We start from the raw sequence: 25,764 nt of genomic DNA on the forward strand, positions 1-25,764 counted from the left end.
CCCATCTTCGCACAGAGCAACAGGAAGGTGATTGGGAAGGAAAAGGGCACACAGATATATTCCGGGAAGGAGCTGTGTTTCCAGCATATTCTCCCACCCTGGCCTCAGGGACTATAGCAGCTATACTGCGAGAGACCCACATGGTCACGATTGCATGGGACAGAAAGTAATAGGGCAGGTAGGTTGACTGTTCTCCGTAGTGAAATTTTCCCTCATGCAGGAATGTTGAGGCAGCAGGTTGCACAAAGCTGTTGTGCTTCCTCCTAAGTGTGAGTGGAGGCCATTCCTGAGAGCTAGTAAGGTTCAGCATGACACATGTTCTTCTGCTCTGAGAGAATGTCTCCAATCCTATGTCTATCTTCTCTCTCAAGTGTGCAGAGGGGAAAAAAGAGGTGCAGCAAGGGTAGACAGTGGGGATGTCTCAGTAGCCGTAGTCTTAAATACAGTCCTCATCCTGCTTCTACAGGCTTCTATGTTTTTTGGTCTCAGATCTTAAGGATTGTTTGTTTTCTATTCCAGCAGTTATTGGTTTGCTTGTTCAGTGGTGGATAGTAGCTTGCACAGGGGTCCTTAATAGAGGGTGGATTTTGCTCTGGCTTTCCACTTTCCCTCACCCAATTCAGTTCTGTTCCACAACACAAAATACATTTCTGCAACCAGTTTTCCTTGCGTATCCCTATGCAGCTAAAACTGTAAAACGCTTTCATCCAAAAAGTTTCAAACTGCATGAAAATATCCATCAACATTTGAAAGTGGCGCATAAAGCAGGAGTTTGTGCCAAACTTAATTTTAAAAAGTCAATTTCCTTTTCCTTTGTAGTTGTTGGAAGAACAATAAAACCATTTTTTATTCACACCCAAAGCCTTCTCTGTGTGAAAAAAGAAAGCAAGTACAAAAGGATGTAACACAGTAATTTCTAAGCAAGAGTAATCATAGCATTAATCATTAAATGCAATTGGATGAGTAAAATTAGCATGAGAATATGCACTTCTGGGGAACAATAGAAGCTTCCATTTTTAAGGTTCTATGGAGTATATGACATTTCACTGTGTTTTATGTAGCAGAAACTGGATTTCATATATTATACAATTTTATACCATATTTGTAAAGCAAAAATAAATTGTAAAAAGTCTGTGTGTGCAGCAAAAAGTTAGAAAAAACACACAAATTGAGCTAGAAAGAGAGAGAGGACGGGGTTAGAGGTAAGGCACTGGTCTGGAACTCAGATCTCCTGAGTGCAACTCCCAGCTCTGCCACAAAATTCTTGTGTGCCCTAGGGAAAGTCACTTAATCTCTGTCTGTTTCTCAGCTGTATTAAGAAAGTGTTATCCCCATTCTCCCCCTCTGTCTCTCTTATGAGTTTAGACTGCAAGATATTTGGGATAGCAGCTTTCTCTTACTACAGGCTTGTCTCTACTACTGGGGTAAGTCGACCGAAGTTATGCTCCTGAATAACGTAGTTGGAGTTGACATAGCTTAGGCTGACTTACCGCGGTGTCTTCACTGCACTGCGTCAACAGGAGATGCACTCCAGTCGACTTACCTTACTCTTCTCGGTGAGCTGGAGTGCCGGAGTTTTCTGGAGAGTGCTCTTCCGTCGATTTAGTGGGTCTTCACTAGACCTGCTGAATCAATACACGCTGCATCAATTTTAGCAGCATCAATCTCCCTGGTAGTGAAAGCAAGCCCTATGTGTAGGACATACTATAATACTCCTCCACCTCAGCTGGGATCTTTAAATGCCATACCTTCCCTTCTGCATTCAGTGCCATGCCTCAGTTTCCCTTTTTTCAGGGACCAACTCCATGAAGCTGAAAACAGAATGCTGAATTTCTCAATGTTTCCTTTCCACTGTTATGGAACAAAAGTATACTCAACCCCTCATTCTTGTAACCAGTTTCCTCAAGTCCTTTTTAGCCTTGCTCCTGTTCACTAGCTTTTTCCAGTCCTTTCCCAGAGGTTCACAGTCATTCTTGCATCAGGCTTTCCACCGTCTCACTTGCCAGGTCGCTCACTAGTCTTACTCCTGCATTCTTGTCCCAGCCCATTAAGCTCAACCCAGGCCCTTGGCCATGGCTCTATTCTGAGACAGCTGTCCTCCTGCCAGTCTCCATGGAAACCAAAATGCCAAGGTCTTTCTAGACCCTAATCTCTCTCAGGGTAGCCTAGAGCGTGGCTTTATACAGTCCTCACAGGCAGTCACATGCTCTACAGTCACATGCTCCCTCCTGAGTGTCTGCACTGATTGCACCCATCTGTGGCCCTTCCTAGGCCAAAAGGATGAACTCTTTCTGCTAGCCTAGGGATGGGGTCTACCTCCCCATCACAGGGCCCCACTACAAATAATAGTTTAAAGGCAAACTCACAGGACTGAATATGGCCTAGTTATCCATAAAAAGAGCTGCCTTACCAAAGGTTTAATTGTTTAAAATAGTCAAGCTAAGCAAAACATAATTTGGGATGGAGAATTATTTCTGTTGATTTGGGCCTATTTTTCACTTCTCCCAATGGGAGAATATGGTATCAGCTCTCCTCATAAAACTATCCACATTACACTAGACCCCTTGGAGCAGCCTCTATGGATTTGGGCTCTGTGCATAGGGCTGAGGAGAGTCTTTGGGAATGGGGAGGGGCACTCATCAGATCCTAGCAAAAACTACACTATAAAGGTGATACAGCCTAGAGCAGGGGGTCTTAATCTTTTTTTTTTCTGAGCACCCCCCTCCCACAACATGCCATAAACAGTCCATGGTCCACGTGTGCCACACCAGCTGTTTTTCTGCATATCCAGTAGATTAAAAGCCAGGGCCGGCGTTAGAGGGTAGCCAGAAGGGCAATTGCCCAGGGCCCCACACCACAGGGGGCCCTGCGAAGATAAGTTGCTTGGGGGCTTTCAGCTGTGGGCCCCAGTGAGTCTAACGCTAGTCCTGCTCTCTGGTTTATTTTGGCAGATCCCCTGAAACTGGAATTGCACTTTCCAGGATGCCCCAGACCTCTGGTTGAGAACTGCTGGCTGAGACTGCATTACGTCTCTGCCAGCCCACTCTACACCCCCCCTCTCCCCAGCACACTATATGTCCTTTACAGAGGTCCACTAATTCAATAAATCTCAGCAACACAGCTGTAGTGGAGCCATGCTGTCCAGGAATCAGGTAGAGTAGCAAGGAAGCCATGAGCTGGCATGATGACCTGGCCATCAGTGAATCTCCACAGATCTACAGGGTTGAGATCTGGCTGCTGGTCTTCTCCCTGGGGGAGCAAATCCTGACTGTTGCTGGACTAATCTGGAGTCTGGACTGCTTGAGCCTTCAGAAAGGTGCTGTGTCAATTTCTCCTCCTCAAGTGCCTGCTGCCAACAGAAGTTTATGCACAGAGGAGCCATATCTCTAAACCACCAGATACCACATCCCTGAGGTAGCGAAGCACAAGTGGAGAACTAGCGAGCACTGGGTGCTCATTTTGGGCAGAGAACAATGGGGGGCAGGAGAGGCTGCCTGTGTCCTCTTCATCTCCAGTGCACCTGCCTTGGGTAAGATTTTGCCCTGTACCTGGGGACAAAACTCTAGTATAAACTTGATTTAGTGCTCTTCTTTGTGTCTCATATTCTTTAACTATCAACAATTGTATCTTTTTGAGGGCCGGGGGGAATCCCCTAAGGAATAAGTGAGAGGCTGAGATTTTTGAATAGGCCATCTCCCTCCTCTGCATGATCAGCTCAATTTGATTTTTACACCAAGAGAGCTGAGTCAAGTAAGCAGTGAAGCTGGACTCATTTTGAACAGTGGCTTGGTTGAAAGAGAAGTGAGATTGTTACACTACAGCTGTAGCATGAGAACTATTGTTTTTAAACCCACTTTAAGGGGAAAACATTCTAGTGTATTTGAAAAATATAGTATATTTTAATTGCAATTTCACTTAAAATGGATTAAATCTTATATAAATTCAGATAACACCAGTCCAGACAATAACTACTCCTGACTGAGCCTCTAGCTTTACACAGTTCTCACTTGAACAGTTTGAGAAGGGTCTGGAGACCAGTTCATAGAATCATAGAATACCAGCGGTGGAAGGGACCTCAGGAGGTCATCTAGTCCAACCCCCTACTCAAAGCGGGACCAACCCCCAACTAAATTAATGTTAATGAGCCTTCATGGCTTTGGCCAGTCTAATTAGTCCCCTCCACCTTTCCATTCTTTCCTTCAGTGCTTTGTTGGTGTTTCTAAACCACCACAACCGTCTGCTCCCTTAGCCTGCTCTGGTCACCAGGAGCTGAAAGGAGACAATAACAACAATAAACAGAATTACACACATACAAAGTTTTATTGATTCTGCAAAACCAAGGAAATATGCTATGCATTCTTGAGCACCATCTACTGGCACCATATTTATCAACTATTTACATACGCAGGGCACTCTCATAACAATATACACAAATGCTCTGTCTAGTTTTAAATTACTTGAGCAATGTGGCTTCCATCACGTCCTTCGTGAGACTGTTTCACAATTTATAATTCACAGACTTAGGAAATGTTGCCAGCTGTTCAGCCTTAATTATTCTTTACTTGACTTCCTCCTTTGTGGTTGAACAAACGGGTAGATGTAAGAGAAAAACCAAGTTCTCTCAGTTGGCCATTTCAGAATTGCTTGGATTTTACTGTCTGAAGTCTCTTCTCCCCTCTATACACAGACAGAGCAGTGTGAAACTGACCAGAGTCTTGTCAGGAAAGGAAATCCTGGTGGAACAAGAAATCTTTTGCTTTTTTTTTTTCTTTTAAAGGTGGTTTCCTTTTGAAATTGCTGAATTGAAGTGGAATGGCTCAGCTTTCAAGAGGAGGGAGAAGGGATGTTACAGCAGTGGGTTATACCAGTAACTAAATTATTTCTTCAAAGAATGGAAGAGAGCCCCAGAAAAGGCAAAATCATTGCAGTAAATAGATAGGGCTTCTTTCACCTTTGATGTGGATGCTTAACTCTCACTAAGGCTAAAGAAGACATTGCACACATAGAGTGAAGAATAGCACTCATAATTATTTAAGAACTTCTTTCAGGTCCTCTGTGTGGACCTTTTCTACGTTTCATAGTTCTGTGTTTCATTAAAGTATTCATTGTCCATAGTACTACAAATGTTGGAATGGCACACATTCATGGGTTCTAGAATTCCACCACAGTTTATGAGAAACTCCTTTTGATACTGATGGCATTTACTCATATCTTGAGGCAGGAGAATGGCATTTCATTTCTGCAGTGAACTGAGAAAATTTCTTCAATCAACTGAGAATTAATAATTACTGTTGCACCATAGTAGAGACACTTGAAGGGGTTTTTCCATAGAGGAAAGTAATACATCTTTCCAAGGAGCGGCAGCTAGGTCAATGGAAGAATCCTTCCCTCATCTACACCAGCCGTTTAGTTGACTTGCCTATGGTACTCAGGATGCAAAATTTTTCACAGCCTTGAGCAACGTAGCTAGGTCTACCTAAGTGTTAGGTGTCAACCAGGCTTAAGCAACGTAACTAGCTCCCATAGCTCTGCAAACAATGGACCTGATTCCCATTTACAACAATAATAATAACTTACTTTCTGCAGCATAATTTGGCTACTTTATAATCCACATTATCTTCAGTTGTACATAAATATAAACAAAGAAAACAAATTAAATCTAAACAGTTCAGTCCTCTCACAAAAACACAGTGAGAAGTAACTCGGAGACCCCAAAAGCTTACACTGAGTTCACCTGAGTCTCAGTTACAGTCTTTGATCACTAAAATCTATATAGTCGGCTGAGTCAAAAGCACTGCAACAAATCTTCCCTCCATTTGCTTGTAGAAATCTCTGATTGGAATCCATGCAGACTCTTCCTCCTCCTCTGCTGAGATCACTTTTAACTAATTAAGTCACCAGCCACTCAGTTTAAGTATTTAAATAAAAAAATCCTGTTACAAGAAAAATATAAACTGAGAAGCGCAAAATATAAGTGACTCATTCCCCATCATCACATTTAAATAAGAGAAAAGTTAGTGAATCATACTAGGTGAGACTCTGTAACTAAGACAGCTTGGCTGATATCAAACATGCAAAGTATGCAATTAAAATAAGCTAAATTAATTTTCCCTCCCAATTTCCCTTTTCTATAATTAACACGGCCAGGACTTCCCTGTTGAAGGGTTAACAATATCATTAATCTGCTGCAAAATGCTTCAGAGTTAAAGGAAAAACAGCCAGCTTTCTGCTCCGGGGGGCTCAACTTCTCCCAACCCACACAGTGCACATGGCCTTTTGTAAAGCAACTGCCTGACTATCTGCCTTCATGAAGTCTGAGTCCAGTTACTGGGAACCTGCTGAGCATACCCAAAACTACCATACCCAATTCCAGAAACTTCTGAACTGTATGCTAATTGTGCATCTGCCTAGCAACAATGAACCAAACACAGCTCATTCTTCCCCCTGCCCTCATTGCCAGAGTGAAGTGTACATCTGGCTGTGGTTTTAATTAGAAATTAGACTTTGCAGTCAAGAATAATATTGTTTTCTTCCTCTCCCACTACTAGGTGTTTGTCAGCATTGCTGATCTTCAGCACCTCCCTCTTTAATAGCTTTTAACCCCCTTTTCGCTATCTTCAGTCTCAGCCAAACTGTAAAGAAGCTGAACTGTCAGGTTTCTATAATGTGACCCCTGAACTGTCCTTTTCTATTTGGACATCCAACCCAGTTATGGACTGCTTCTGTCCATAAAAGCATGGCAGTAAGTCTTCCATGCATTTCATTAGAATTGACTATTCACCCAAGAAGCTTCTTTGCTGACCAATCTGGAGCGTACATTCTGAAGTCACAAATATCAGCTTACTTAGTGCTGTTCATGGCACTAGGCTGAGCTTTGCTCGGATTAATCATCAGGCTGACGAATTAGAGAATGCCTGCTCAATGCCTTCAGGCTTGGGGTTTACACTGAGAAAAGCTATTTGGGGAAAAACTACCTTAAAAGTTGCAGTTGGTGGCTTTGTTCAGCACATAGGAACTGAAAGGGTGTCCCTGCATTTTTCATGTACACTTATATTATATTATATTATTATTTTCATGTACACTTATATTATATTATTATATTATAGTATTATATTGTACTGTAATCTTCAGATTACTAGCAGACATCATTAGTTTCACCTTTATCACAGCTTATTCTCTGAATGAGCTTGCCATGTAGTCAAGGAATATTTTTTACTCATGGCTGTAATATAAGGCATATTGAAGAATATGACTCAGACAGATGGACGATTAATTATTTGAAAAGTAATTAAAATAAACACCATCCCATAGCGTAACTGCTACCAGTGTTTTTGATAGTTGCCTCATTCTGTAGGCACTGTAGAATTTATTGCTAAATTATCATCTAGCTACTGAGGCTTCTAAAGTAGACAAGAAAAACTAAAGTGAATCATTTAGGCAATTTAAAATTAGATAGGAGTGCTAAAAAAACCTGAGGCAATTAAAATTTGGGATGGCTCTTCTGCCTGATTAACCATCTAACAAGATGCATGAGAGACACTCCTCTCCAATCTTCATTTATTTGTTTAATATTAAAAACCTCCTCAGATGTATACAAGCCATCTGCTGTTCTCACAGACTCACTGAGCCCCGCTGTATTATGCATCTGTAAAGCATTTTTACTTGATGCCATCAAATATGGAAATTTGCTCATGAAAATACCGGTAGGAAAATCTGGGTCCTTTCTAGAAATTTCTGATTAAGGACCAATATTCTTTTTTCTTTCAGTTTTAGCCAATGTCTTTATAGTGTCATCACTGGAGCTAAGGCTCAGTTTTTGAGTCATACACAGCATACTCCAGGCCCTCTTCTCTCCAATTTGTTCTCGCCTCCTTGCACTGAGCTTACTACTGCAGTTGGGTAGTCCCTAGCTAGTGATGTGGCCCCTGGTCAGCTGGCAGACTTTAGAGCAGCCTTGGGACTGAAGAAATGCCTGTGACAGCTATGACAGTCTGTAATATCCTGGTCAAACCGTATTGAATGAAGTTTATGTAATTTAGGCATTCAGTGTATTAAAAATGCAAATATTTATGTACTATTGAGGGATTGTATGTATTTCCATATGGGAGGGGAACCACAGCCTTCCAGGAACTAAGAACTAAGAACAGTGGCGGCTGGTTGGGCAAATTTACTCAGGCTGTAATACCTTCAGAGAGCTACCACCACCAGGAGAGAGGCTCACATATACTGGTTCAAACTGGATTCTCCAGGGACCAGCAGACAAAGTTAGATTTAAAACGTTCTTTCTGATCCAACAAATGGACAGGACTTGTGGTCCAAGAGGGGGCTCAATAATTAGGGAAGGTCTTGAAGATGTTTGGCCCACTGAGGCCCCATAACATTTGGGGGCTTTTTTGAGCTGAAGCTGTGTTGAACTTTGCCTCATAGCCTTTAAGGTCAGAAGGAACCATCATGATCATCTAGTCTGACCTCCTGCACACTGCAGGCCACAGTGCACTCCCGTCCACCCATCCACTCCCGTAGCAGGCGCATATCCTTTGGCTGAGTTACTGAAGTCCTCAAATCATACTTTAAAGATGTCAGGTTCCAGAGAATCCACCATTTACTTTGGTACAAACCAAAAGTGACCTGAGCCCCGTGCTTCAGAGGACGGTGAAAACTCCCTAGAGTCTCTGCCAATCTGACCTGGGGAAAAATTCCTTCCTGACCCCAATATGGTGATCAAGTAGATCCTGAGAATGTGGGCCAGACCCACCATACAAACATCTGGGAAAGAATTCTCTGTAGCAACTCAGAGTCCTCCCCATCTAGTGTCCCATCTCTGGCTGTTGGAGATATTTACTAATAGCAGTCGTGGATGGGTTACATGCCATTATTTGCAATCTCATCATACCATTCCCTCCATAAACTTATCAGCCTGAGTCTTGGAACAAGTTACAATTTTTGCTCCCACTACTCCACTTGGAAGGCTGCTCCAGACCAGCACTCCTCTGATGGCTAGCAACTTTAATCTAATTGAACCCTAAACTTGTAGATGGCCAGTTTATATCCATTTATTTTTTTTGCCTGCATTGGCCCTTAACAATTCTTCTTCCTACCTGGTGTTTAGCCCTCTTATGTTTTTAAAGAGAGCAATCATATTCCCACCCCCTCCATTTTCATTTTGTTAGACTAAATCAGTCAAGCTCTTTAAGTCTCCTCACATAAGGCAGGTTCTCCATTCCTCTGACCATCCTAGCAGCTCTTCACTTCACCATTTCCAGTTTGAATTCATCTTTTTTTCAACATGGGATTCAAGACTTGCACACAGTATTCCAAATTAGGACTCCCCAGTGCCTTGTATAACAGTTCCCTATCTCCACTGGAAATACCTCGCCTATACTTTCTAGGATTACATTAGTCTTTTTCATGACCACGTCACATCAGTGACTATTAGTCACCCTGTGATTGAACAATAGACTCAGGACTTTCTCCGCCTCTGTCTCATCCAGCTTGTAAAGTGCCAGCTTCTAGCAAAAACTCTTAGGCCCTAAATGCATGACTTGCACTTTGCACTATTAAATTTCATCCCATTTCTATTATTCTAGTTCTCAAGGTCATCCAAATCTTTTTGTATGATATTGTAGTCCATCTCTGTATTGGCAATTCCTCCCAACTTTGTGGCATCTAAAAATTGTATTAGTCCACTCCCACTTTGTGTGCCACAAAATCTTGTGTGGGCTTTGAAGGACAGATCACCAACCAGAGCCCTGGCTGGCATGAGGGGGTGAGTGTTCGTAAGCTTATTGACTAGCGTATAGGTTCTTTTATTGTTTTTCGCTGCAGTGCTTTAAAGTTAAGAATAAATGTGCTTGCTCAGAAAGAGCTGTGTGGTAACTTATTTGTGACAACGACATGGCGTACACTCTCAAAGGGGAGAAATGAAGCAGCCTTGCTTAGGCTGTCTGTTTTTTTTTTTTTTTTGGCAATATCACAGGGTAGGCAGGAAGCTGTGCAGCCTGGCAATACCACGGTCAGGAGGGAGAGAGATGAGGTGTCTAGAGTGAGTGCCCTTGCTGGACCATAGGTAGGAAATGGAGGTACAGATGTCCTTAACTGTGACAATGTCATCAGCTGAGCTCATATTGCCAAGATCAAGAGGGGTATGAGAGGAGACTGTATGTATTGAATTTAACTGGGGAGGCAGCATCACTGACTGCACTGGGAGTCAGAAGACCTGGGTTTATTTCTTGCTGCTTTAGTGACTCGCTTCATGATTTTGGGCAATTCCATGATTTTCGCTCTGTTTCCCCTCCTACCCTTTGTCTGTCTGATAGTAAGCTCTCAGTATGTTTGCAGAGTAAGTAGCAGGTTGGGTCGCGCCGGGTCAGCTGATGTAATACAAATAACATAGTAATAAGAAGAAATATGGAAATGCCATACAAGAAGTTAACATCTCTGTACAGAACACAAGTTTTAATGTGCACAGCCAACTACAAAACCATTTTTTCCTTTAGTTGCTTAATGCAGTGAGTGACTTTAGGCATGTGGCTAACTGGCTGGCTCTTATTTTTGTTCATTTGACCAAACCAATAGTGGTTTCAGTCATTTGACCCTACACTATGTGTGGTGCCTAAAAGGTAGAGAATGAATGAATGTTAAGACCTAATTACTGATTTCCTTTTAGCTTTATGAATGAGGACAGGAATTAAATTCCAGTATTAAATAGGAACATAGCATTGGTCAACGATAAAGTATCAGATTGGACCAAGAGTCCCGCATCTCTGGTAAGCCGTCTCCTCCAGTGACCTATAGATGGAGCTTCAGAAGAAAGTAAAACACAAAGCAAAATACCCTTTATTGCAATGCTGCCTTATAACAATCATGCAATGCTGGTCCTGGCAAATTCCTTCTCATCCTCTGCAGAGGTCAAATGACACTCTGAAGCATGGGGTTTGGTTAATTTTATATTACTGTAGCAAGTGTTATCATCATTTCTTATTTATTTATTTAGGGAAAGGTCATGGCTTTCCAGATACACCTGGGCAGGGGAGGGAGGGACATAAGATAAAGGGCTGACAGCTATTACATCTCTCCTTGGAGCAAAGTGAGAATCAGGGATGGAATCATTACTCTCTGAGACTCAGTTCCGTCTCTACTTTGCTCTTGGGGCACTTCAGGTATGTGCTACTTAGGTATTTTAGTTTACTTGTATTTATCTCGCTCTTCTCTCTTTCACCATCTGTCTTTGTTCCTCTTCCGATCATAGACCTTGGGCTGAGTGTAATAGCATTAACAAGCGACAAATGCTGTTATAGGGCACACACTTATCAACTCCCTTCGGAATTCCAGCTACAGTATTTGACTTTGTGAACTGATGCAGACCAAATCCTGATCCCATTAAAGTCAATGGCCAATTGTGCCATAAGCTTCAATAGGATAAAGATTTGGACCAGTGTGAAGAATTATTTCATTTTCTTTTAAGTACTTGCCATTAGTGATCCCTTAATCTCCAAGCAGCAGAGTAAAACAGGAAAAAGACAAGCGTTTAATTCACTGTGGTCCTCTGGATATTACACCAAGGGGCACTGGAAAGCTACTAGAATTTTCGGCTGGCATGTAGAGAGAGGAACAGTTAAGCGTTCCATGAACTATATTTCTGGCCTTGACACAGGCCCAGTTCAGCAAAGCATTTAATGCATAAATCCCATTTAAAGTCAATAGGCATGGACTGCTGAACTGAGGCCACTGCACCCATTGAACTCACATGGGCATTGCTGACTTCACTGGGCATTGTATCGACCCTTCAGTATGGTATTATTACTGATCCCTATTACCATGGGTGGTTTTGTCATTTACTTCAAAGGGCACAGGATCAGTCCAATTGCTTTAGTACTGTGTGTTTATTTATTGTTTCTCTTTCTCTGTGTGAGTGTGTTGTTTTAGATCTGTATCAGCAAAATCTTTAATCCCCTCCTTTTTTAATCACAAAAGGAAGGAAAGAAAATATAATAAACAAATGTAGCCCAGAGCTTTTGCTGGAGGCACTGGCAGTGCATGCAGCATTAGCGACTAGTATATCATCCATTGTTGCTCAGTGTGGTGCACTTGTAATCAGTTTTTCAGAGATGATCTGGCGAAGTGACAGTGGAGGCCAGAGAACATCATGTCAGATTTCATAGCTGTGTTCTTAGGCTGCATTCAGGGTTTGTTGATGACAAAGGCAACAACTGCACTTTCAGCTACAAGTGAAGAGCAATATGTTGGCATTTGTGCCAGTTCCCAGCCACTTCATGGAGTTTATCTGAGTGCAGTCACTTTGAGGGGAGGAAAGAGACAGAGAAACCACAATCCTTTAAATAAGAGCCTGCTATTTTTAGTTCTTGAACTGAAGCTACGTATAAGTAGCTCATCCAGTTGAGAAAGCACAGAGAAGACCCCCAGCAACAGAATTCCTGGTAGTGCAAGTCCTTTATTTGTCTTTCAAGTAAACCCATCCAATACAGATCTAAACCAATACACTAAGAAAAAGATAAGCGAAACAATACAGTACAAATATAGTCCAAAGAGTTGTGTGTGAACAAAGTGACAGAGTCTTTGAGAACACTGTGTTTAATAAATATTTTCTCCTTTGTGCTCTCAGAGTAAAAGACAAATCAGAGCAAATGATACACCTTCCCCAGGACAGTCCCTCACAGCACACCTGGAAGGAGCAAGACAATAGGAAGGTGGGAGGTGATACAGTTTTTTGTACAGACCAAGCTTCCTGTTCTCATTTTTCAACCTGCCTGGCTCTTCTCCTGCCTTCAGCAGCTCATTTTATCATCTGGAGGTGCTCCCCAGCTTGCCCTGGTGCTCTTCCTGCTTTGCCCTATTCCTTGTCTTGTGCCTTTGCCCCATTGGTTGCAGTACATGGAAGGACATTCCCCTTCCTGTGGGCCACATGTCCTCACTTGCAGCCTTCAAATCTCTTTTCAAACCCCACTTCTTTCACCTTCTTTTCCACATTTGGTGGCTGGTTCCAGGCCATCTCCCCTCTTGCCCTATCTCAGCCTCTGCTTAAAAGAATCAGAACTTATATGGCTCTCCTATTATATAACAATGTGAGTCATATTATCTCTCTCCCTTTCCTAAGAACGTAAGTGGCCCTACCTGGTCAGACCAATGGTTTATCTAGCTCAGTATCCTGTCTTCTGACAGTGGCTGGTGCCAGATACTTCAGAGGGAATGAACAGACCAGGACAATTATTGAGGGATCCATCCAATCATCCAGACCCAGCTTCTCATAGTTGGTGGTTTAGAGACACCCAAAGCATGGAGTTGCATTCCTGACTATTTTGGCTAATAGCCATGGATAGACCTATCCTCCATCAACTTATCTAATTATTTTTGAACGCAGTTGAATTTTTTGGCATTCACATCACCACCTGGTAATGAGTTCCACAGGTTGTCAGTGCATTGTGTGAAAAGGTACTTCCTTATGTGGGTTTTAAACTTGCTCCCTATTAATTTCATTGGGTGACCCCTGGTTCTTGTGTTATGTGAAGGGGTAAATAACATGTCCTTATTCATTTTCTCCATGCCGGCCATGATTGTATATACTTCTATCATATCCCATCTTAATAGTCTCTTTTCTAAGAAGAACCCATCTTTTTAATCTCTCCTCATGTGGAAACTGTTCCATACCCCTCATAATTTTTGTTGCCCTTCTCTGTACTTTTTCCAATTCTAATCTATATTTTTGAGGTAACCAGAACTGCACAAAGTATTCCAGGTGTGGGCATATCATGGATCTATATAGTGGCATTATGATATTTTCTGTCTTATTATCTGTCCCTTTCCTAATGGTTTCTAATGTTCTGTTAGCTTTTTTGACTGCCACTGCACATTGAGTAGATGTTTTCAGAAAACTATGCATGATGACTCTAAGATCTCTTTCTTGAATGGTAATAGCTACTTTAGACCCCCATAATTTTGCATGTTTAGCTGGGATTATGTTTTCTAATGTGCATTACTGTGCATTTATCTGTATTTCATCTGCCATTTTGTTGCCCAGTCACCCTTTGCAACTCATCGTTGTCAACTTTGAATGTAACTATCTTAAGTAATTTTGTGTCATCTGCAAACTTTTCCACCTCACAGTTTACCCCCTTCTCCAGATCACTTATGAATATGTTAACAGCAAAGGTCCCAGTATAGCTGCTTAGGGGACCCTGCTATTTACCTCTCCCCATTGTGAAAACTGACCATGTATACCTGTCCTTTGTTTTCCTATCTTTTAACCAGTCACTGATCCATGAAAGGCCCTTCCTTCTTATCCCGTGACTGCTTACTCGCTTAGTAGCCTTTGGTGAGGGACCTTGTCAAAGCCTTTCTGAAAGTTTGAGTACACTATAGTCTGTATTTTCCACTGAATGCATCCGATGAAGTGAGCTGTAACTCACAAAAGCTTATGCTCAAATAAATTTGTTAGTCTCTAAGGTGCCACAAGTCCTCTTCTTTTTGCGAATACAGACTAACACGGCTGCTACTCTGAAATATAGTCACTAAGGCACCATTGTCTACATGCTTGTTGACCCCCTCAAATAATTCTAATAGATATTACTCCCTTTCATTGTAAATGTTCCTGTTCCCTGCAACATCCCAGGCAGCACAGCTGAGCTGGGCTGGCGTAGAGGGGGAAGTGAAGTACAGTAGTAGCACAGATTACCTCCATCCTGGAGCAAGGGAGAGCAGGGACTGAATAGTAAGTCTTTGGGGCACAATTTGGTCTGGCTTTTCCAATGGCAGTGCAGCTATATGCTGCTTCAGATCTCATGGAATTTCACAATCAGGTCTTTAGACTGTAAACTCTTTGGGCTACAGACCTGTCAAAAATATAAAGGGAAGGGTAAATACCTTTAAAATCCCTCCTGGCCAGAGGAAAAACCCTTTCACCTGTAAAGGGTTAAGAAGCTAGGATAACCTCGCTGGCACCTGACCAAAATGACCAATGAGGAGACAAGATATTTTCGAAGCTGGAGGCGGGGAGAAACAAAGGCTCTCTGTGTCTGTGTGATGCTTTTGTCCAGGAACAGAAAAGGAATGGAGTCTTAGAACTTGGTAATGTGGCAGTATAACATTGTATATGTATAACGTTGTATAAGGGGACATGCTGGATACATTGTATATGAGAAGGCATGCCAAAACATGTTACAAAGTATCTGAGGGAGCACACATAGGGACAGTTAGCTTTTGAATGGAGAAGCAATTAAGATAGAGCCAGCACATCTAAGAAGCAGGCATCAGAATGGAAGGTGTGAAGAGCAATTAGTTAAGTTAACTGGAAGCTGTTAAAGGAGATTGTTAAGGGTGGCAGGTAACTGAAGATACGTGACTGGTCTCAGGGATCTCGAAGGGTGGTGACTAAAATCTTTTTCTTCTTTTGTCTGTAACTTCTCTGTAACTTGTTCTCCAAAAAACTGTATAAATTAAAACACACAAGCCCCACTTGGGGGGCTCACTTCTAAATGTATTAGCAGAGCAGCTTTGCTAATAAAACAGAGTGGTCTGATAAATTGTGAGTCTGAGTCAAACTTTGACAGTAAGTAATCTAGCTAGATATGCGTTAGATTCTGTTTTGTTTAAATGGCTGATAAAATAGCTGTGCTGAATGGAATGTATATTTCTGTTTTGTGTCTTTTTGTAACTTAAGGTTTTGCCTAGAGGGATTCTCTATGTTTTGAATCTGATTACCCTGTAAGGTATTTACCATCCTGATTTTACAGAGGTGATTCTTTTACTTTTTTCTTCAATTAAAATTCTTCTTTTAAGAATCTGATTGCTTTTTCATTGTTCTTAAGATCCAAGGGTTTGGGTCTGTGTTCACCTATACAAATTGGTGAGGCTTTTTATCAGGCCTTTCCCAGGAGAGGAGGTGTAGGGTTTGGGGAGGATTTTGGGGAGAAAAACGTTTCCAAGCAGGCTCTTTCCCTGTTATATATCTGTTAGACGCTTGGTGGTGGCAGCAAAAAAGTCCAAGGGCAAAAGGTAAAATAGTTTGTACCTTGGGGAAGTTTTAACCTAAGCTGGTAAAAATAAGCTTAGGGGGTTTTCATGCAGGACCCCACATCTGTACCCTAGAGTTCAGAGTGGGGAAGGAACCTTGACAAGACCATTTTAAAAAATCCTGGAAAGTAACATGCAAAATACGGTGCTATACAAATATATAATAGTAATGAATAGTCTACATTTAATAGGCTAATAAGTATGCTGCATTACATATGTAGAGTGTGGATAAGGTGCTTATTATGAGAACCCAGCTTTGCGAGGCAAGTGTTGTGTAGATTGTATTATCCTCATTTTCCAGAGGAGGAATGACGTACAGAAAGGTTAAACAACTTAAGATCATATAGTGAGTCAGTCTCAGAGCCATGATTAGATTCTAGGTCCCTAGATTGTGCTCTAACCATTAGACAATGCTGCTGCTTCATAAATACAACACACTGTTTTTGTCCTTAATATTTCTACAACTAATACAATGAATACAGTACCTAATGCTATCTCTAAACCCAAGAAGGCTGAATTTTCTACTCTATTCCTAATGACACTTTGTAAAGTAAAGTAATTGCTCTATTGAAGTACTGTAAGAAGTCCCCATTCACCAAGTCCAGTCTCCTTTTATTTATTCTTCTCCAGAATGACAAAGATAGATCTAGGCACCATTAACTGCTAATGTTTTGACTCACTCAGGTCTTCATCAGAGCCTTTTTAAACATCATTATAACTGACACAAGCTTCTTCAGAGAATAGAATTTGACAGCCCTATACCAGCTGACTCCAAGAAATCAGCTCCATTTAATTTGGAAGCAGAAATTGTATTTATTATGGAGACTCCATTTCCAATATCCTGAGTAATGTTATGCATAATTATGTGTCACACAGAGCAGAATGAGAGGCATATAATGGATCTGCTGTATGAATAGAATGAATCTCAAAAGGTATGAAAACTGGTCTTGCAGTACATTATTCAACGACATTTCTATCTTGACAAATGTAATGTCTGCTCTGAAACTGGAAATGGGAAAAGAATACATGGGTATATCTTTTTGTCCCTCCTTCACCCCTTCTCCCCCCGAAGATTCTGACTCAAAAAGTTTTATTATCCTTGCTCCCCACATGAGCTGGTTATTAAACAAATCTAAAGAAGCAGCATTTGTACTGATTGCACATTTCCACATTATATGTTTAAAAATGGCACATTTGCCTTCAGCCCAATGAATATATTGTGTTTCACTCAAATAAATAATCAATTCTTAACATGAAAGAAGAAGAAATTTCTGTCTCTCTTTGCACTTAATGTAGTTGGCTGGTAAATCATCCTTTGGGAATTTGATGTTTCTGACAACTCAGAGCAATGAGGAAGAGATGCCCCAAACACATCAATGGCTTTGTATTGCAGATTACTACTCAGAGATAAAGGGGAAAGAGTTCTGATCTACTTTTGAAGTACTAAAACAAATAGATACAATAAGATTGTTTTAGAAAAATAACCCCAGCCCTCTCTAAAGGTACGGTATCAACTAATTTAAACCCCACATTTGACCTAATTTAAAATTGGTGTAAAAAAGTGGGGACTGTTTCTCATTTAAAAAATGTCACTAATGAGCCCCACACTAAAACACAAAATGAAATAAATCCACACTAGCCACATAACCAGGATGGAACATAAAGGATCCTGCCCAGCTTAGGAGGACCTTAAACCTTTGGGCTATAAGCAGCTTGAATCTGAAGGTACATTACCGTAAGACAGTAAAGGAAAAACCACTGACTTCGAAGGTGTTTGTGAGTGCGTTTCTCACCTCTCAGGGTCAAAGCACTGTTCTTAATAAACATTTTTGCCACAGGGTTTTTCATTTAGCTCTGAGAAACTAAGTATTTGTAAACATACTGTACCACACACAGCTCATCAGTTCAGCTGGTAACCACTTTCTAGTTCAATGTACAATTTATTCATAATGGAAAAGAATAATCCAGCTACTGCTTGTGTACTGTGATCTGTACCTAGACTCAACGGTTACTTAGAGAAGTAAAAATATGTTCTAAGGATTTCTAGCCATAAAACTTTCAGGTCACATTAAAATGTGAGTATAACATGTGTATATATTATACATATACATGGCTGGAATCTAGTCGAAGTTACACCACTGTAAATCCAGAGTATTTCCCATTACTGAAATGGAAGAAGCAGTGCCAGGTAGTGCTTGGAATTAATAAGATTATATGCTTCCAATTAACGGAGACCTAGCAGCTCCGAATTTCCTATAAAGCAAGATAACACATAGTGAACGTACTCCACAGTGAAGATTTTTATGGGACAGTATAAATTCTGACTGGAAGAAAACATCACATTGACAATATATTTACTATAAAACTCAACAAGTTCCATTGTCAAAATGAGCAATACACACTTTGTTGTATTTCTGCTTTAAGCAGGCAGTGCAAGAACAAAAGCTTCCACCATGTGTTGTGAGCTGACAGCACCCTGTCTGCATTATATCAGCAGGTGCCACTAGAAAGATGTGTTACTTTTATTTTCCCCACTTTCAGCAGAACACATACACAGTGCCCTAGGTACTTCTGGCATTAGCCAGGAGATGGCACAGTTAGTACAATGTAACAGCAAGCAAACTGTCATTCTGTCGCTCATATACCTGTCCATATTATAATTTATAGTCATTACTTTGCCATTGAAATTCTTGGACCAAAGCCATGTTAAAAAACACACACACCATAACCAACAACAATTTTAAAGATTCAATTTTGTGTGTGTATTTCACTAACTGCAGCAAACAATCTTATGCAGCAGGCTCCTACCTGGTGAGATTAAAAATGGGATTGAAGTGGGGTTTAACCAGAACAGCGACAACTTTAGCTGGAACACCAAAGTTATATTTTGCCATCGTCAGTGTGTCAGAAACTCATTTCCTGAGAGCAGCTTATGCCTTTGGCTAGCTGGAATAGACAAGGCCAGGGTCTCAGAGAGACTCCAAACATAAAATTCAGCATTCAAGGACATCCTGTGAGTATAGGTTACTCACTGGTGATGGCACCTAGCTCTAGAAACTAGTGACTAGATTACACTAAGCCATGCATGTCATTTTTTTTTACTGGTGATCAGTAAAGATCCTCATCCCTTTTTAAGTCCCCCTTGCACTGCTGGAGCATACCATACTAGAGTGGTGCAAGGGGAAATTAAAGCTCCCTCAAAGCATCAGCTGAAGATTCCCTGAGTGCAGAAGAATCCTGAACCAGCCCCGCCTCCCCGCCCCCAGCCCCACTGACATAGGGTCTAAATTCTTAGGGCAACTGAGTCTGCTCTGATTTATGCTGGGGGCTGTGGCAGACCTGAGGATCAGGGGAGTGTACAGATGGTAGAAAATCACCTAGGTTTTTAGTATGTTACTAATATCATAGTGTGGTTGCTTAAATGAGTTGCTACAGGACTGAATTCTTCACTGCCGTGCATTGGTTTTGGCTACAGATACTGCAGCACAGGTGATTTCATGTAATCACTCTGTAGCGGTAAACAAAATATATCCTTTATTCTACTTAACACTATGAGCCAACATTTGCACTGATTTATACCCCATAAGAACCGATTGGCTTACATATAACATGCCTTTCACTTCAAGCATGTCACATGCTAGGAAATGCTGTCACCCCTCCATCAACATGATACCACATGAATTGATCGGGTATACTATTTTCCTGTAACACCTGGGAATAGGTTAATGGTAGTGTCTTTGAGCCAAATTAATCTCAGGTGTAACTCTAACAACTTCAGTGGGTTTAGCCTGGGACACACGTGTCCAAAAGCATTTTGAAAACATGCCTTTATATGATTGGAATTAAGTAACTAGGGAACTGTGGAAAAACAGCTCATACACTGTGATGTCAGTTACACTGTTCAATAATTCTTTGTGGTGCTAGCAATAGAATGAGAACATCAGTGGCTTCTCAGCAGTGTTTGGGACATAGCTGTTATTTAGTGGTACTCGCTCCCAATTATGGTGCTAGTCTTGAATGGCAACAGACATGCAATGGCAATTATTCCCTGAAGACCTACAACAAGGAAGCACTTCACATGCTCTCCTGTCATGCTAAGCGGAACTGATGAGCAGATGCAAGTGAAAGTTGGGGAGTAGGGATTAGATCCAGATGTTTCATTTGTTTAAAAATAAAGACCCCTGTAAACATAAACATTACACATAATGGACATGCAAGAAACAGAAATTACAGTGAAAAGTACAATCAGTTGTAAACAGTCAGCCAAACAGTGAGGTAAAGAGCACACCTTAGAAAAGGCTGTCAAATAACAATCAATACAAGTATCTATGCAGTTAGAAGGCAGACAAGATGCCCGTGGCCAAATTCATCCCTTTATAACCCTTGTGACTTCACTGGAGTTACACCTGAAATTTGATCATTTATTACTGTTTTTTTCCAGCCCAGATCCTTTGCTTTATGATACTCCTCTATCTGTCTCACTCTGAAATGTGGGAAGAAAACAGGAGGCAGGCTGTCCAGTTTGTCTGCTCTGTACACTGCCTTTGGTTTCATTGCAAATAGTCAGCCTTACCAATGAGCACTATGCAATGGAATCATTTTACATGGCTATATTTCTCAGCATCATAACAGTGTTATTGGCACCCTCGTCCAGATAAATGTCACAATACAAATATAGATTATATAGTAATTTAGATATATCAGAGAAGTACTGAGTATTGAAGGATGAAAGAACTGACAAAGCAAATGTGATGGAAATATATTTAAATGCTATTTCATCTAGATAGGCGTCTTTGTCACAGATAAATGCACTTAAAACATACACTGAACTTTCCCATCTGTAAAATGAGGCTACTACTACGTACATACCTGTCTCACAAGGCTGTTGAGGAGACTAATTTGTTAAACAATTTGAACATGTGAAGCACTACAGTGATTAATATACTATGGGGGGGATACATCAGAAGATCAGAATTTTGGAAAAATAAAATTCTGATTTCGGGAGATATTTCTGAATTTTAGATATTTCAAAATGTTTAAGTTATTGATAATTGGAGTTTATCTGCAAATAAGTACTAATTATTATTATTAAGGTAGATAAAAAGGTTAGCCAACAGGTGGTAAATTATAGCAAAGACATGCACAAGGAACACATGAATGGCTGACTGCCATTAACTTCCACTGACTTCAATGAGATTTGAGAGTGCTGAGAACTTTGCAGGGTTTAACCCCAAATACGTAAATGATGAATGAGGGTCTGGAGACAACGTGGGTGAGGTAGTATCTTCCACTGGACCAACTTCTGTTGGTGAAAGAGACAAGCTTTTGAGCTACACAGAGCTCTTCTTCACCAACAGAAGTTGGTCCAATAAAAGATATTACCTTGCCCTCCTTGCCTTTCTAATATTTTGGGACTATCACAATTATAACAACACTGTAAATGATCTGGAGTGAAGACTTTTAAACAAGCAGTTTCTGGCTGAAGATTTTATATGCTGGATAAGAGCTGAAGTGGTTTCTCACAGAAGGTATGTAGAAATGGGGTATGTAAATATTGAGTCTTTTGCTGTGTTGGAAGAAAACTTATTCACTGCAAAAAACAGCTCCCAGCTTGTAATTTATTATAATTAAACTAAATGAGACTAATTCTAGAAGGAGGCAAGCCAATTAGTTTGGGATGTCAATTTTGTTTGCCACTGTCAAACACTGTTATAGGACCTTGATAGATTGCTGGGTTGTTTTTTTTTAATCAGATAAACCTAAAGTGAAAGGAAATTAAACAGCCTGGCTCAGAGAGGCATACAGTGCTTGCCATTAAAAATTCAGAGTTTGTTACTGGTGGTATTTGAGATGACCAACTTTCCCCTTCACTTAGGGTAGGAAATAAATGTTGCGACTGGAGGGTATGTCTACACTGCAGTCAAAGGTGTGGCCTTGACTGCGCTGCTGGGGGCATGTAGGGTATGTGTAGCTAAACACTGCAGCAAAAGCAGCTCCCACCACTCCCTGGGATGGGCAAAGGCTCCGGCCGCAGGGAGGAACTGTAGGAATATATGCTGAACACCCCTGTGTGTGCAGAGCAGGGGAAAAGTGGAGTATTCAGGCACGTAAACAAGTTTTAACAAAACTTTTTCAAAAAAAATCCTCGACTCTGAAGTGCACTGACATAGATAAGAGAAAGCTGTAGGCATCTGTTAGCTGTATCATATGCTTATAGGTTGTTATGTAAGGCTGTATGTATAAGAAACTAAATCACGCGCACCGGTACACACTCAAACAATAAACTCTACCGAGGGCCATTTTGTCAAATATAAGTGATTTACAAATATTAACTGTTCTGCAGTTTGGTCTTCTGAGGTCCAGCTGTGGTGTCTCAAAAATGACAGAGTTCTCCTATTATTTTTGTGACAAACTACCCATTTTTGACATTCTCAGAAGACTAGGAGTTCAAGACAGGGCAGACCAAGTATCTGGCATCAGGGTGCAGCAGGGAACAACAGAAGAACACAGAGACTCAGAGAAATGTGGTATTATCTTTTGCACAAAGTATCCTCTTTTTTGGCACTATTTGACTTCTAGCGCTGCATACTGTCCTGTACTGCCTAGTCACAGAAAATACTGACACGTGATTTTATTGCATTGTCATTCTTGCTTGTTCTTGGCTTGGCAGTTGTTTCGTACATAGTTTCAGGAAAAAGTAGCCTACGTGAAATTACGGCAAGATCTATTTCTTCACAAAAGACAGTGTGATCTTTGGTTGAGCTGAATGTGAAAAAAGGGCAAGCACCACAAGACCTTCTGGGCTCAACAATCTAAAAATGATGGACAGCATTGTGTTTGCTGACTTTTTGATTAGGTTCTTGTTGGTAAATAGCACAAGTATAGTTTCCAATGTAAAGAACCAAGGCAAGCTTTAGTCTAGTTGTAATCTGTTGGTAACAGAAAATGCAAGTGAAGTAAGCTTCACATAAGACAATTAGTTGAGGGGCTGTATGCCTCAGCCCATTGATGATGGACAAGAAATCATTAGCATCTGAAGACTCTTTGTGGCTTATATGGAAGAACCTGGTGGCCTCGGTCCAGTTCCTAATGGACAGGTGCAGGTGTGCACATCACAAATACCATCCCTCCTGACAGTTTCATCAAAGAAGTAACAAACTGAGTAAGCACAAAGATGGAAGTGCTCTCACAGCCCTACAGGTTTTTCTTCCAAAACTTGAGGCTGATTGGCAGACCTTTCTGAGGAAGCTTGTGATGCTGCCTCCGAGGGAGTACTGGTTCCATGGAGGGAGTACTGGTTCCATGGAGAGACAGAGGACTTCACTCTCTCAGCCTTGTACCATATGCAATATTCTAAATAGTAATTAATAAAAAAGAAATTATGAAAAAAGTCTTGCGAAAAAGACTGCCAACTCCCCACAGAAAATAGCTTTTGCGTATGACTTTTCTTTTTATACTGGTGGTGACTGAATATAAAACAAAATGCCGCACAGTTACATACATGTCCTTTTTCGATAAGTATTTACAGAAAATTTTACAAACTTTTATACACATTTTCATATCCAGATCTTCTTGTTTACTTTTAAATGAAGAACAAAATTCACCCCAGAGACTCCTAAGGCTGTAGATGGTGCCTATATTGTACATTCATGCTTGGCTTCTTCCTGGGAAGAGGGGAAAAGAGTAAAAAAAATGTGCAAATTACAGACATCTAAAAGAGCCCTGCTTTTAAGGGTTCTTGGAGACTGACATCAATAGAGAACATCCATTTCACTTCTCTTCAACTCACAGACAACTACTGTTTGTGGGTGCAGGGGAGGAGACGAAAAGAGGGAGAAGAAACCATATATGAATTGGAATATTTAGACAAGCATATTGGTAATTAGGACATCTGGAAAAGAAGAATTATTTATCAGTTTCTACTACTTACAGTAGCTCAACCAACATTAGGTGCAGACTTTGTGAATGTCTGATACATTATTGAAGACAGTCCATATTACACTATAGGTGTCTAACCCCTGACGTATTCTGGAGTCATATTATCATTTACCAACACTATCTTTGTCAGGCACAGTATGATTGTATCAGTCCAGAAATACTGAGTTTCTTGAGAAACACACATTTTTCTCTTAGAATTTTCACAGGTTGATTTGTTTTCATGCCTTAACACTAGGTATTGTAAAAAAACAAAATTAAAAAAAGAAAACAATTTACAATTTACAAGTGTCCATATAAGTAAATAATTTAAAAAATTCAATATCATCTACAAGTATCCATCTAATGGCAATGCTGATAATGATACTGAGGCTGCGACTGAAGGATTCAGTCACACTGGGAAGAGCAATCCACACACTCTGTGAGAAATATAGGACATGTCTCTTCTGTGACAACGGTTCACAAAGTTGGTCTTTTCTTCTGAAGTCTGTTTCTTCAGCAACAGCAGCACTGCTGAGTCAATGTTCATTACTTAGTTCGACCTGTAAAGAGATATGAATTATTAATCTATCAACAAGATGATAACAGACCTCTGGGTGTTCATTTCCTATGTTGGTGGTGACCAAGTATAAGGTCACAATTGAATAGGCTCCTAGGAACAGAGAAAATACTGACTGCATGGCCGCACGCCTAGGAAGCATTTGTGGCAGTTTTGAAGGAGACTCCCTCCCCTCCCATTCTCTCCTTTGGTTAAAGGGCGTGTGTGTGTGTGCCATGATGGTGACAGAAGCTGGAGAAAGCATTGCACCTGGTAAGGTGTCAGAAGCTGTCAGAATGATGGATTTCCCTCAGCTTCATTATATTAAATGAATCATATTTTTGTATGCTGGCTCATGACACTCTCATCTGACCTGGTTATGGCAAATACATCTGAACTGGATCCACATACGACTTTGGTTCACAGCCATATGTCAGCTGAGTTTGTGAATCCGCACATACCATCCCTCTGACCATGTTTTATCAATCACTGTATTCTGGGACCATTCGTGTGGTTATTTTATATTGATTCACAGTGCCTGGAGGATGTGCACAGTGCAGTGTCAGAAGCAGGTGTGATAGTCCTGATGCACAGAGAGTTGTGAAGGAGGAAGGCCAGCTAACCTGGTTACATGAGCATAGTCAGGGGTCCTAGCCACACAGCAAAATAGAGAGTTATGATTATGGGGGCAGGTAAAACTTTGGGTTTTTTTATTTTAAATATACTACCTTCCCACGCCCCTTACCAAAACTTTCTGTCTCCTCACCCAACTAACTTAAGCAAGGGTATGTCTACACTACGGAATAAGGTCAAATTTATAGAAGTTGGTTTTTTAGAAATCGGTTTTATATATTCGAGTGTGTGTCCCCCCACAGAAAATGCTCTAAGTGCATTAAGTGCATTAACTCGGCGGAGTGCTTCCACAGTACCGAGGCTAGAGTCGACTTCCAGAGCGTTGCACTGTGGGTAGCTATCCCACAGTTCCCGCAGTCTCCGCTGCCCATTGGAATTCTGGGTTGAGATCCCAATGCCTGATGGGGCAAAACATTGTCGCGGGTGGTTCTGGGTACATACCCAGGCCCCCGTTCCCTCCCTCCCTCCGTGAAAGCAAGGGCAGACAATCGTTTCGCACCTTTTTTCCTGAGTTACCTGTGCAGACGCCATACCACGGCAAGCATGGAGCCCGCTCAGGTAACCATCACCGTATGTCTCCTGGGTGCTGGCAGACGCGGTACGGCGTTGCTACACAGTAGCAGCAACCCCTT

General features: G+C 41.1%; 1 protein-coding gene across 4 annotated transcripts in view; it reads right to left on the minus strand.

Annotated features, from left to right (window-relative positions):
* Positions 1-5,279: 5,279 nt before the first annotated feature.
* The window catches only part of NKAIN3 (sodium/potassium transporting ATPase interacting 3), a 578,866-nt gene continuing 558,381 nt past the window's right edge, over positions 5,280-25,764 (minus strand). For 3 of the 4 annotated variants that reach the window (XM_048840786.2, XM_048840788.2, XM_048840787.2), the window contains one exon: positions 12,425-24,503. In XM_048840786.2, the coding sequence (XP_048696743.1) occupies positions 24,480-24,503 (24 nt within the window). In that variant the 3' untranslated portion in view covers positions 12,425-24,479. Of the gene's footprint in view, positions 5,934-12,424; positions 24,504-25,764 lie in introns of those variants that run through there. The other variant, XM_048840789.2, reaches the window with a different exon arrangement.

The sequence above is a fragment of the Caretta caretta genome, chromosome 2 (genome assembly GCF_965140235.1).
Source record: "Caretta caretta isolate rCarCar2 chromosome 2, rCarCar1.hap1, whole genome shotgun sequence".
In the NCBI taxonomy this organism is placed as follows: domain Eukaryota; kingdom Metazoa; phylum Chordata; order Testudines; family Cheloniidae; genus Caretta; species Caretta caretta.